This window comes from Oncorhynchus tshawytscha, linkage group LG24, assembly GCF_018296145.1.
Source record: "Oncorhynchus tshawytscha isolate Ot180627B linkage group LG24, Otsh_v2.0, whole genome shotgun sequence".
NCBI classification, from domain to species: domain Eukaryota; kingdom Metazoa; phylum Chordata; class Actinopteri; order Salmoniformes; family Salmonidae; genus Oncorhynchus; species Oncorhynchus tshawytscha.
The window spans coordinates 15,051,207-15,063,706 of NC_056452.1; the positions used below are offsets into that span (position 1 = coordinate 15,051,207).

The window sequence follows — 12,500 nt, forward strand, 5'->3', positions numbered from 1 at the left end:
TGCCTGCTTAAGACGGTCAGCAAGCAAGCTTGTGGCTAATATTAGCACACTCACACCGTCGTTTCCCTGCAGTCTAATATTAGCTATCTGTGTTCACTGGGGTTTAATTATCTGTGTGATTTGACTCAAACACACACGTACGCACACACATACCCTGAGCCCCCTTGCGCTGATTGCTGGAGGGGTGTCGAATTCGCCTGGTGTGTGTCCGTCCCCTGTGCTTTGTGTCTGTCCTTCTGTAACAAGCCTCATAGAGCCACGAATGGAGAAGCTCCTTGGGTTGTCATGGAGAGCAGAAATGGAGGAGAAATACATACAACCCAAGGACATCAGACAATCGGTATCTCTGATAAGATTCAGGAGTTTCTGACTTACGTCTGATTTAACCATGGCATTCTCATCCTATATCTGATTCTATTATATATGTCACAGTAATTACAGTACCAGTCAAAAGTTTGGACACACCTACTCATTCAAGGGTTTTTCTTTATTTTTTACTATTTTCTACATTGTAGAATAATAGTGAAGACATCAACACTATGAAATAACACGTATGGGATCATGTAGCAACCAAAAAAGTGTTAAACAAATCAAAATATTTTTTAGATTTAAGATTCTAAGTAGCAATCCTTTGCCTTGATGACAACTTTGCACACTCTTGGCATTCTCTCAACCAGCTTCACCTGGAATGCTTTTCCAACAGCCATGCTGGTTAAGTGTGCCTTGAATTCTAAATATATCACTGACAGTGTGTAACGGTTTTGACTACAAAACACACGTTTAACGGCAACAAAACAAACGGAATAGAGAAGCTTCGGAACTGAGGGTTGAACACATCATCATTCACGTCTCCATCACAACCCCACTTTTGCGCAGCTGATGCTGGCTATTTAATTGGGAATTAAAGGGAAAGCGCCCTATTGGAAGGAGCTGCACTGAGACGGTTCAGAATAATTCAGGGCCGTCACAAGTGTCACCAGCAAAGCACCTCCACAACATCGCACCTCCTCCTCCATGCTTCAGGGTGGGAACCACACATGCAATCATCCATTCACTTACTCTGAGTCTCACAAAGACAAAGAAAGACACAGAAATCTCAAATTTGGACTCATCAGACCAAAGGACAGATTTCCACCAGTCTAATGTCCAAGTCTCTTCTTATTATTGGTGTCCTTTAGTAGTGGTTTCTTTGCAGCAATTCGACCATGAAGGCCTGATTCACACAGTCTCCTCTGAACAGTTGATGTTGAGATGTGTCTGTTACTTGAATTCAATTAAGCATTTTGGGCTGCAATTTCTGAGGCTGGTAACTCTAATGAGCTTATCCTCTGCAGCAGAGGTAACTTTGGGTCTGCCTTTCCTGTGACGGTCCTCATGAGAGCCAGTTTCATCATAGCGCTTGATGGTTTTTGCGACTGCACTTGAAGAAACGTTCAAAGTTCTTGAAATGTTTCTGATTGACTGACCTTCATGTCTTAAAGTAATTATGGACTGTTGTTTCTCTTTCCTTATTTGAGCTGTTCTTGTCCTAATAAAATACTTGGTCTTTTACCAAATAGGGCTATCTTCTGTATACCCCCCATACCTTGTCACAACACAACTGATTGGCTCAAACACATTAAGAAGGAAAGAAATGTTATCACAACTTTTCCTTTAAGTCCAAGTCAACAGTAAATCAGTAACCACACGGCAGCTGGCTAGTGGTAATGATCTCGCTCCATTGTGACTCTTGGCACGGCAGACCGGTGTGTGTGTGTTTGTGACTGGAGAGCGCCCATATCCCGCCAGCCTGCATGCCAACTTGGCCAAATCTCAGTGAGCAGGGCTTTCAAGGGTGGCACTGCAGCATGTATACCACCGGTACTAAGGATAGACAAGGAGGAGGACAATATGTCCCTTAACTCTGTTCCATGGCATCTGGGTGCTAGTTGGGAAGTGTTGCTTACCTAATCCCTATGCCATTCCGTTACCACAGGCTATTTCCTGTAAATCTCCACTCTGATCACTTTGTCTTCCTGCCACTTCTTCTCTCCCTCTCGTTTACACAGATTTTTTCATCCTCTCTTCCTCTGTCTCTTTCTGTCTTTTTCTCCCTCACAGTCCTGCCTGGGCCGACGTAGTAATGGATAGTAGGGGGTCAATGAGGTTGAGGCTCATCAGGTGTCGTCTTTCAGCTGATGGCCTGACAGCTACAAACATAACTGATTGTTGTGGTTCTTCAGCCAGTAGCTCTCTGAGGTGAGGTCATTGCTACCAGGAACAGGAGTGGCTGTCATGTTTAGGACACTGGTTAAGGAGATTATCTTCCTGTTGACACCACTTAGACAATGGGACCTCATGGGCCCCACTGCTGTAAAACGACTGTAACAAATTGTCTAAAAGCTTCATTAAGGCGTCTACATTGCCTGTGAGTTGGTGCCAGCTCTGCTGAATGAAGGTGCGAGGGGTCGTTCCACGAATAGAAGGCGTTTTATGTTCTTGAGACATTGTGTGGGATGGTAGGTAGCCTAGTGGTTAGAGCGTTGGGCCAGTAACTGTAACGGTTGCTAGATTGAATCCCCCGAGCTGACAAGGTAAAAATCTGTCGTTCTGCCACCTGAACAAGGCAGTTAACCCACTGTTCCTAGGCCGTCATTGAAAATAAGAATTTGTTCTGAAATGACTTGCCTAGTTAAATAAAGGTTTAAAAAAAATGTGATTACATTTTATCATGAGATTAAGCATGCAATTTAACAATAGGATCACATACATCTACAGTCTAACTAAACTAAAATTCCAATAGTAGTGTATTTTCATTCAAATAAATGTACTGTTTTCTCAGAAAATCCAGGTTTTGGCATGTCTCATGTCTGTCCGACCCACTTGACCCCAACATTTCTCCACGTTTTGGCATGTCTCATGTCTGTCCGACCCACTTGACCCCAACATTTCTCCACGTTTTGGCATGTCTCATGTCTGTCCGACCCACTTGACCCCAACATTTCTCCACGTTTTGGCATGTCTCATGTCTGTCCGACCCACTTGAGCCCAAAATTTCTCCACGTTTTGGCATGTCTCATGTCTGTCCGACCCACTTGACCCCAACATTTCTCCACGTTTTGGCATGTCTCATGTCTGTCCGACCCACTTGACCCCAACATTTCTCCACGTTTTGGCATGTCTCATGTCTGTCCGACCCACTTGAGCCCAACATTTCTCCACGTTTTGGCATGTCTCATGTCTGTCCGACCCACTTGACCCCAACATTTCTCCACGTTTTGGCATGTCTCATGTCTGTCCGACCCACTTGACCCCAACATTTCTCCACGTTTTGGCATGTCTCATGTCTGTCCGATCCACTTGAACCCAACATTTCTCCACGTTTTGGCATGTCTCATGTCTGTCCGACCCACTTGACCCCAACATTTCTCCACGTTTTGGCATGTCTCATGTCTGTCCGACCCACTTGACCCCAACATTTCTCCACGTTTTCACCATCATTGTAAAGCCCTAGTTATTTTGTCGCTTTGACAAAGTCATTTCTGACGATGATTGTTTATTTCATGCGATGAGGGAGTCATTTACATTTGTACCCAAGGTTTAAGGTCAACCCTGTTACGTGAACTGAACTCTCGTTTTAATATGGTGAAACTATTCCTTTTAAAGTCTTTTTTTTTTCAAAAGAAATATTGAACGTCTAATAGGCTTGTCAAATCATATTGTAAAAGCAGGTCAGCTGGTTCTATTCTTTTTGGTCATTTCCTGGTGTTTTGTGGTTGAAAACTGAGTGAGTCGAGCATAACGCGTCAACGCTGTTACCCATAGATAGATAGGCTGTTTTGACAAGTTCAAATGTTTTGCCAAGCTTGTATTTCATTGTCCCTCCTTGTTGCGCACAACAAGCTTCCATTCCTCCTGTCACAAGGGGAGTTATGGCTGATTGAAGCTGAAATTGTCAACCCTGTTATGGTCAACCCTGTCACTTTTTAATTGTCAGTTTAATGTCATATTTCTTAATTTAACCTCTTGAGTTAGGAAAACGTGCTTGTTATGAAGTTGAACATGTGCTCTTTATGACATAATGTTAAAAGTATAAATATATTTTTTCATGCCAAAATTACATTACCCAAAAGGCACTCTAAGCATGGAATGAAACTGATGTGGGGTCAGAAAAGGGGGTTAAGCAGGCATAGAGGAGTAGTCTTTGTAAAATGCTGTGTGTGTGTGTGTGTGTGTGTGTGTGTGTGTGTGTGTGTGTGTGTGTGTGTGTGTGTGTGTGTGTGTGTGTGTGTGTGTGTGTGTGATTCCAAGGCTTAAACACATTCTCTTTGTTCTGTTAAGTCCTATTTGAGCCCCACCGATGCACACGCTTTCCCCTACTGTTACCGTAAGGCAAGTCTTTGCTCCAATCTGTCCCCCTCTTCCACTTGAGTTCCTCCTTCTTTCTGTGCAGCTTCTCATAGCAACACGGGGAAACACTTTTGATGGTTGGACAGCAGGTATTTCTTAACTGAAAGCCTTTTGTTCAGCAAATAGTTAAATAATGCTAGTCTAGGTTTAAAAACATTTGTGTGTGTGTGTGTGTGTGTGTGTGTGTGTTCAAACTTTTGTGATGAAAGAGGGACAGCTTGGTGTGTGACATGCTGACGTACACTGACAGATCTTTGTTATGACATGTTTTGAAGAAGAAAACATTTCCATATGCGACTTGTGAGGGAATTCTAGACGTTTGACAGATATGAGCTGTGTGAGATTGAAGAGGGTGATGACAGGTTAGAATACGCTGCGTATTTGACTGAAGATATGCCCGAGTAGCAATGACAAAAGTCCTCAGTCTCCTTCCCACTACATCGTTGTCTAATGGATTCCTCTAAAGAAAGCAAAGTCTTCATTTCCTACAGCTTAAAGCTTCCTAAACTGAGACTCCTTGAAGTGTCTTGTCAGAATAGATACTGTGATGGTCATTCTAACAGCCAATCAGGATAAAATGTCATTCTCAATCACTAGGGCGCCTAACACACTTTGTTAAACCGATAGAGAGACAGAAGGATGGCATTTAGTCATCAGGGAAAGCAGCTTTCCTTTGTTGTTGATTAATACAATTATCTCAAAGCTGTAAAGTCTAGATTGGATGTGATTGTGTGTAGTACACCTCTATGTCTGTTGAAGTGTACAGCATTCTATAAGGATTATGGATTACCTTTCTAGGTTATCTGAGGAAAAGCTGTTTGCCTTCTCACTACAGCTTCTCTCTCCCCCCCCCCCTCACAGGTATGGTGACTAGAGATCTGCTGGAGGCGTCCTAAGGGCCTGTTTGTCCTCTGTTTGCCCATAATGTCCTTAGTCTTACTGAGTAGGAAGGAACATGTCCTAAAAATACAGTGACAGCCCCATCAACAGATAAACAAACAAAATCCTGGTAAAAGGAGAGGAGGCCAGTCTCTGTCTTCTGTATCACTCTCTCTTCCTGGCCTCGAGTGTGAGGTCATGTCCCAGTCTGGAAAAGTCCTTCATCTGTACGTGGAGGTAAGGTCAGCCCCGGAGCAGGATGGGAATGGGGGCTTGGGGGGAGGAGTGGAGGGTCCTGGGACTGGGAGTAACTCAGCCTCAGCACAGGATGGGCCAGCTGGGCTTTTGTCCAAGCTAACCTGCCAGACAAAATGTCAGACTCCTACCAAAGTACAAACGCACCGCCTAGCCCATAACTTCACTCACACCCAGTCTCCCTCCAGACACACAGTGAGCTTCCAGCTCCACCAAGGCAATGGCAACCAGTCACCTAGCATCTCCAAGCGGCAGAGTTTACCAGCAGCACTGACCCACTCCCCAGCCTTTTCCAGAAATGGGAGGACCACCACCCCCCACAAACTCTCCTCCAAAGGGCAGGGGTTGGGGGGTGATGCCAAACGCTCGGTGGTCACCTTCAGCTACATTGAGAAGGCTAACGTCAAGAGAGTGGAGAGCCCACAGAACTCTGCCTGTCAGAGGAGGTCTAGGGAGGAGAGGTCATCCCCACCTTCCAACCCCCGGAAGAGACTCAGCGACCCCATCTGGTTGGGTAGTCCTGGCTCCTCCTGCAGCTCCAGTCCCAAACTAGCGTTTCGTCCCCCAGGGTGTATCCAGCAACAACAGCAACCGTCAGTTTCCCCCAGCCACTGCCACCCCGTCTTGGATTCCGTCGGCAGGGCAGCCACCCAGCTTGCCCTGGAAGAGTTTGGGTTTGGTTCCCCCCTGCACAGGAGTAAGATTCTCCATGGGCTCGAGCAGAGTCCCAGGGGCTCCCGCCACAACCAGCAGGCCGGTTGCCTGTCATGGGCAGGCGGCTCTCCTGTCCCACGCCACAGCGCCTGCAATAATCACGCCATGGACACAGATAGAAACCGGGCCATTTGCGGGCCATTACCCAGGAGCCCAGCCTCCGACCAGCTTTCGTCTCATGCTAGCCAGGCCGCTCTGGGTATGTCTCCTAACTCGAGACCCAGGTTGTGTATGGGGCCCAAGGCCCAGAGCCCACACCAATGGGAAGGTCAGGACAAAGCTATCACAGGGAGTCCAGCCACCCAGAGACAAGTACACAAGCCCTGTAACAGCAGTTCCTCCCCTCAAGGGACCATTCTCCAACTTAGCAATAAACTAGGGGTGGGAACTGTACTGAACCAGCTAAGTGGTAGAAAACCCTCCTCACCATCCAACAGCCCTGAAGTGGCCCGGAGGCTAGCTGAGGAGGCTACTAAAGTGTCCTCTATTTTAGCAGAGGTAAGGAGGAACTCATTGACATTGCACAGCACTTTAGACGAAGTAGAGAGCCCCAACTGTGGATGTATGTCCAGAGAAGCCAACAGTTCTGTCCCAAAAGCACAACTGCAACATTTGCAGCATCAGAAAGTTAAGATGAACATCCCTTTACACGGCCTACACACACCAGCATCCAACAACACTGACTCTCAACAGGCTGGAAACTCTTTACCATCGTCACGCACACAGGACACAAACACTCCAACACTAACCAATCATAGGACACAGCACGGAGGAGGGTGGGCTCTGGGTCAGAGCTCCATCCTATCAGACGCAGTAGTGGGTGGAGGAGTGTCCCCAGCCCTGCCTTCACGCTTCCTCCGTCCATTTCTTCCCCCAGCCGAGACCAGCTCCCCTCTGAGGGACCCCAGGCTGCTGAGAGCCCAGCTCAGAGTCACCGACAGCCCCACGCTGCACCGCTGTCAGCCCCCTCAATACACTGGAGATTTCTGGTCCTTCGAGCCGGACAGGACAGCCGACTTGTCCTGCTTCGACAGGGGGGACAGTGCCGAGCTGGCCCGTAGGCTCTACATACGCCAGAGTGTGGAAGAAGCCCCTGTCAGCTGGACTTCCAGGCAGCCCTGGAGCCACCTGGCAGGGGAGGAGAGCAGCAGCTCCAGTTCCAGCCCCAGACATGGACCTGGACCCGGTCAGCAGCCCTTGAGCACGGCCCAGCAGAAGAGGGCTGAGCAGAGGAGAAGGGAGGTTCTGCTGCTGGGCCCTGTGGTGCTGGACTCCCCAGAGGAGGACGAGGGCCTGGATGGGGATGGGGAAGGGGAAGGGGAGGAGGTTTCGGGACAAGGGCAGCAGCCAAGCCTGCTGAGGGTGGAGGAGCCTCAAGGGGGGGAGCGAATTGGAATAGCGGGGTCCTCGTCGCGCAGCTCCAGCGGGGTGACGGGCAGCCTAGGTGAAAGGGAATGTGTGTCCCCAGAGTCCAGTCAGTCCAGCCACCAGAGCAACGAGACAGGGGCTGCCACTTCAGGGATACAGGTGAGACATTTATCTTCTTACACTGCCCTACATATTTATTTGCACAGTGAAGTTAAAACTTTTAATTTGTCTCTATTCTCCAGCATTTTGGATTTGTCATTTTGGATGACTACTTTAAAGCACATATAAGTGAATTTGTCAAAATGTCTTAATGGTAAAGCAGAATGAAAATGGTAAATGGTAATGGTAAAGCAGTATGAAAATACCCTCAAATGAAAGGTGACATTATGTACTGTTGCCTCATATGGAGTATTGAGCCTAATTAAAAGTTTTAGCTTCACTATCAAAATAAATACGTAGGGGAGTGTATATGCATTAAAATAATAATTTAAAGATATTAATGTTAACCAAATGTATCTTGTATTTTGTTAAATTTGCCATGTGTACATGTCTGCGTGTGTGTTCCAGACGGACAGTGGCACTGCAGTCCCAGGCCCCTCCCTCCACTCCCAGAGGATAGCTCGTGCCAAGTGGGAGTTCCTATTCGGGACACCCGATGAGGAGGCTGCCAGCAGGGGGGAGAAAAGTGAGAGCATATTTACCACCCATACCTATTACCCATAGAGCTATATATAGTATTTATCTCTGAGCCTATGACTCTTTAACTGTTCCCACTGGATATACACTATACTGTAGATGGGATTTAAGCACGTATCATAGCACGTGTTCAAAACACGCACATAGGTCGGTGTTCAGCAACCAATAACAACAACATTAACATTAGCATGGTAGGGGGGGTTTTCGGTACTTTTTCGGTGATATCAACTGCTTCCTCTGTTCCATCGTGGCAGGTACCATCGAACCCTCCACAGCTCCTCCCAGTGGCCAGTCCAGTGAATCCCCCACTTCCCCCATCTCCCTCCCCCTCATCTCAGCCAATCACGAGGTGCAGCACGTGGAGGTAGAGCTGGTGACTCCTCCCCCAGCGGCGGTTGGGGAGTCGCCAAAGACGGGCATCGTCCGGGGGACCCTCAAGTACTCGGAGACGGACCTGGATGCCGTGCCCCTGCGCTGCTACCGCGAGACCGACATCGATGAGGTGCTATTGGCTGAGCAGGAGGACACCGACTCAGCGTTTGGGAGTAACCGCAGCGTGAAAAGCACATCGGGTACAGGCAGCAGCCCCCTGGGTGTCTGTCCCTATGAGAGAACGAGTGGGGAGGAGGAGGAGGTGGAAGGAGAGGAGGAAGAGGAGGAGGAGGATGACGAGGAGGATGAGGAGGAGGTGGTGAGCTGGGTCTCAGTGAGGATGCAGGGGGACATTAAGAGGCAGCAGCAGCAGCAGGTGATCAGTCAGCTGCTGAAGAGGTGAGATGGACACGCGCATCGACACGTGGAAACACACACATGCTCAAAATCATACACAAACACACACACACACACACAAATATGCTGACATATACAAATTCATACACACACACACACATACACACATGTAACGCAGATATACAGAAAGACACATTTCAAGTTTGGCAGAATTTTGACCAATTTATGCATCCTCACATGTTCATTACAGACAATGAGTGCTATCTATTTCTAGCTTCTGTCCTTGTGAATAGAACAAAGGTGCTAATGTTTTTAGTTGGTTTCATCGTTTCTTTTCTCCCACAAGAACACTGATGGAGCAGGATCTCTAGCAAGAACTCCAGTACAAATGTATGAACGTGTGTCTCTTTCTGCGGCCGCATGTTGAGATCTTCCTAGCAACCTACTTATCAGTAGACCTCTCAAAGCAGTTTGATGACATTGTTTTTCTTTACCACTCGTAGTTTTCTACGGTCAAACATTTACAGTGTACAGTGTACCGTAGTCAATCACTTGACTACAGTTTATTTTATCGCTTTGGTGCAATTTTCACAGGTATGTGGTATATATATGTATATATATATACAGTTGAAGTCAGAAGTTTACATACACCTTAGCCAAATACATTTAAACTCAGTTTTTCACAATTCCTGACATTTAATCCAAGTCAAAATTCGCTGTCTTAGGTCAATTAGGATCACCACTTTATTTTAAGAATGTGAAATGTCAGAATAATAGTTGAGAGAATGATTTATTTCAGCTTTTATTTCTTTCATCACATTCCCAGTGGGTCAGAAGTTTACATACACTCAATTAGTATTTGGTAGCAGTGCCTTTAAATTGTTTAGCTTGGGTCAAACGTTTCGGGTAGCCTTCCACAAGCTTCCCACAATAAGTTGGGTGAATTTTGGCCCATTCCTTCTGACAGAGCTGGTGTAACGGAGTCAGGTTTGTAGGCCTCCTTGCTCGCACACACTTTTTCAGTTCTGCCCACACATTTTCTCTAGGATTGAGGTCGGGGCTTTGTGATGGCCACTCCAATACCTTGACTTTGTTGTCCTTAAGACATTTTGCCACAACTTTGGAAGTATACTTGGGGACAATGTCCATTTGGAAGACCCATTTGCGACCAAGCTTTAACTTCCTGACTGATGTCTTGAGATGTTGCTTCAATATATCCACATCATTTTCCTCCCTCATGATGCCATCTATTTTGTGAAATGCACCAGCCCCTCCTGCAGCAAAGCACCCCCACAACATGATGCTGCCAGCCCCATGCTTCACGGTTGGGATGGTGTTCTTCGGCTTGCAAGCCTCCCCCTTTTTCCTCCAAACATAACGATGGTAATTATGGCCAAGCAGTTCTATTTTTGTTTCATCAGACCAGAGGACATTTCTCCAAAAAGTACCATCCTTGTCCCCAAGCTGTTTAAAGGTACAGTCATCTTAGTGTATGTCAACTTCTGACCCACTGGAATTGTGAATTATAAGTGAACAGTGAATTATAAGTGAAATAATCTGTCTGTAAACAATTGTTGGAAAAATGACTTGTGTCATGCACAAAGTAGATGTCCTAACCGACTTGCCAAAACTATAGTTTGTTAAACAAGAAATTTGTGGAGTGGTTGAAAAACAAGATTTAATGTCTCCAACCTAAGTGTATGTAAACTTCCGACTTTAACTGTACATTCAAAGGGCAATTTTGAAAAAATATTTGCTATTGGATTAACTGGTTGATATTGAGAAAATATTATGTTGCGTTTTGGTGATTACACCAATGTACTCATTATGTTTCACAGTAAAATTGTATTTTGCATCATTTGTTGTGTATTGAAAGATGTCTACAAACAACATTTATGCACAATAAAACATTTTGTTGAAAATTGGCTACATTACAATAGTTACCAATTTGAAGTCTTGTACTCAAAGTTTAGAAAATTCACCACATGCTTGTGAAAATTGTACCAAAGCGATTAAAAAAAACTGGAATAGTATTTCAAATTAGTTTTTCAACTAACATCGTTTCCAGGGAGACTCACTAGACTCACCCTCAAATAAATAAATTTGAGATCCATTAATTCGGAATATTAGACAGTACTAAGAGACCCAGTAGAACAGGGGTGTCAAACAAACGGACGCAGGACGGAAGGGGTCCAATCTAATCTGTAAGTGATTTGAGAATAAAAAAATAAAATAATGATAAATATATATATATTTAGTTTTGCAAAGGGAGGGTACCAGAATTTTGGTATCTTTGAAATATTTTATGTCATCTATCACAGGATATTTAGTGGCCTTTTTGGGTACTTCAGATTATCTCTGGCTTTATCACCTTTTTGGGTACTTCAGATTATCTCTGGCCTTATCACCTTTTTGGGTACTTCAGATTATCTCTGGCCTTATCACCTTTTTGGGTACTTCAGATTATCTCTGGCCTTATCACATGTAAAATAGATGAAATAATAAATAAGATGATTTTAAAATATGAAATAAAATGACAAAGCTGAAAATCTTTATCCTAAATATAAACAATCAACTTAGTCAATACCATTGGTGTTTAACATGAGGGTTTCAGCATGAAATATCCTTTATATTTTTGGTTTACACACTTTGTCAATATGTCAATATGTATTTGATGTCAGTGTTTTGCCATCAATCTGGTGGCAGTTGTAGAAAAAGTCAATAGTTGGAATGGTTTCAGAGTTAATTGAAAATATAGCCATTGTGGATTAGATGCTTGCTTATTATCTAGGCTATTTTTCTCTTGAAGCATATGGTCTATCTACTACTAGACACTCATGGACAATATGGACCCAGATATAATAAATGAATAAAAATGAGTTTGACAGCCCTGAAGTAGAGCCTTCCTGTGCCTCACTCTTGGTTGTTATCCTCTTTCCCTATTTCTCTCTTTCCATCTAGGCCATTGGACAGTTTCTTCGACAACCTCCCGGCCCTCAAGTCGCCCATCCTGGTTTCGGGTCCTCGTCTGGCAGGCACGACTGAGGACACCTTCAGCCGCCATTTTGAGAGCATAATGGAGTCACATCGCGCCAAGGGCACATCCTACTGCAGCCTGGACAGCGAGGAGCTGCTGACCTCCAGCACCCAGACGGTCCTGACCTTTGACCTTCCCACACTGACCCCAGAGATCCAGGGCGGTCAGATGATCTGTCAGAGCGCCCGACACATTGTCAAGTTGAGCTTCGCCCCACTGGCCCACTGTGAGAGGGGAACAAGCCTATCAGATTCCATCGTCACAGTGACAGGTGACTCAGATGCCACGCGCGCCCCCTCCAGCGAAAGGCTGAGCAGTGGCTCGGAGGACACAATCCCGCGAGGGGGAGGGGGTGGGGCACGGATGTTGGGGAGCAGCTGGTACAGCAACCCCACATTCTCCTTCCCTAGGTCAGTGATGTCATACAGCAGCA

The 12,500-nt window shown here is 45.7% G+C and overlaps 1 protein-coding gene across 2 annotated transcripts in view; it reads left to right on the plus strand.

The window, feature by feature from the left end:
• The window catches only part of LOC112223623, a 73,273-nt gene that overhangs the window by 2,696 nt on the left and 58,077 nt on the right, over nucleotides 1-12,500 (plus strand). Inside the window, exons 2-5 of one of the 2 annotated variants that reach the window (XM_024386714.2) lie at nucleotides 5,251-7,764; nucleotides 8,173-8,290; nucleotides 8,556-9,072; nucleotides 11,992-12,500. The exon at nucleotides 11,992-12,500 is cut by the window's right edge and continues 22 nt beyond it. In XM_024386714.2, the coding sequence (XP_024242482.1) occupies nucleotides 5,467-7,764; nucleotides 8,173-8,290; nucleotides 8,556-9,072; nucleotides 11,992-12,500 (3,442 nt within the window). In that variant the 5' untranslated portion in view covers nucleotides 5,251-5,466. The remainder of the gene's footprint in view (nucleotides 1-5,250; nucleotides 7,765-8,172; nucleotides 8,291-8,555; nucleotides 9,073-11,991) is intronic. The other variant, XM_024386716.2, reaches the window with a different exon arrangement.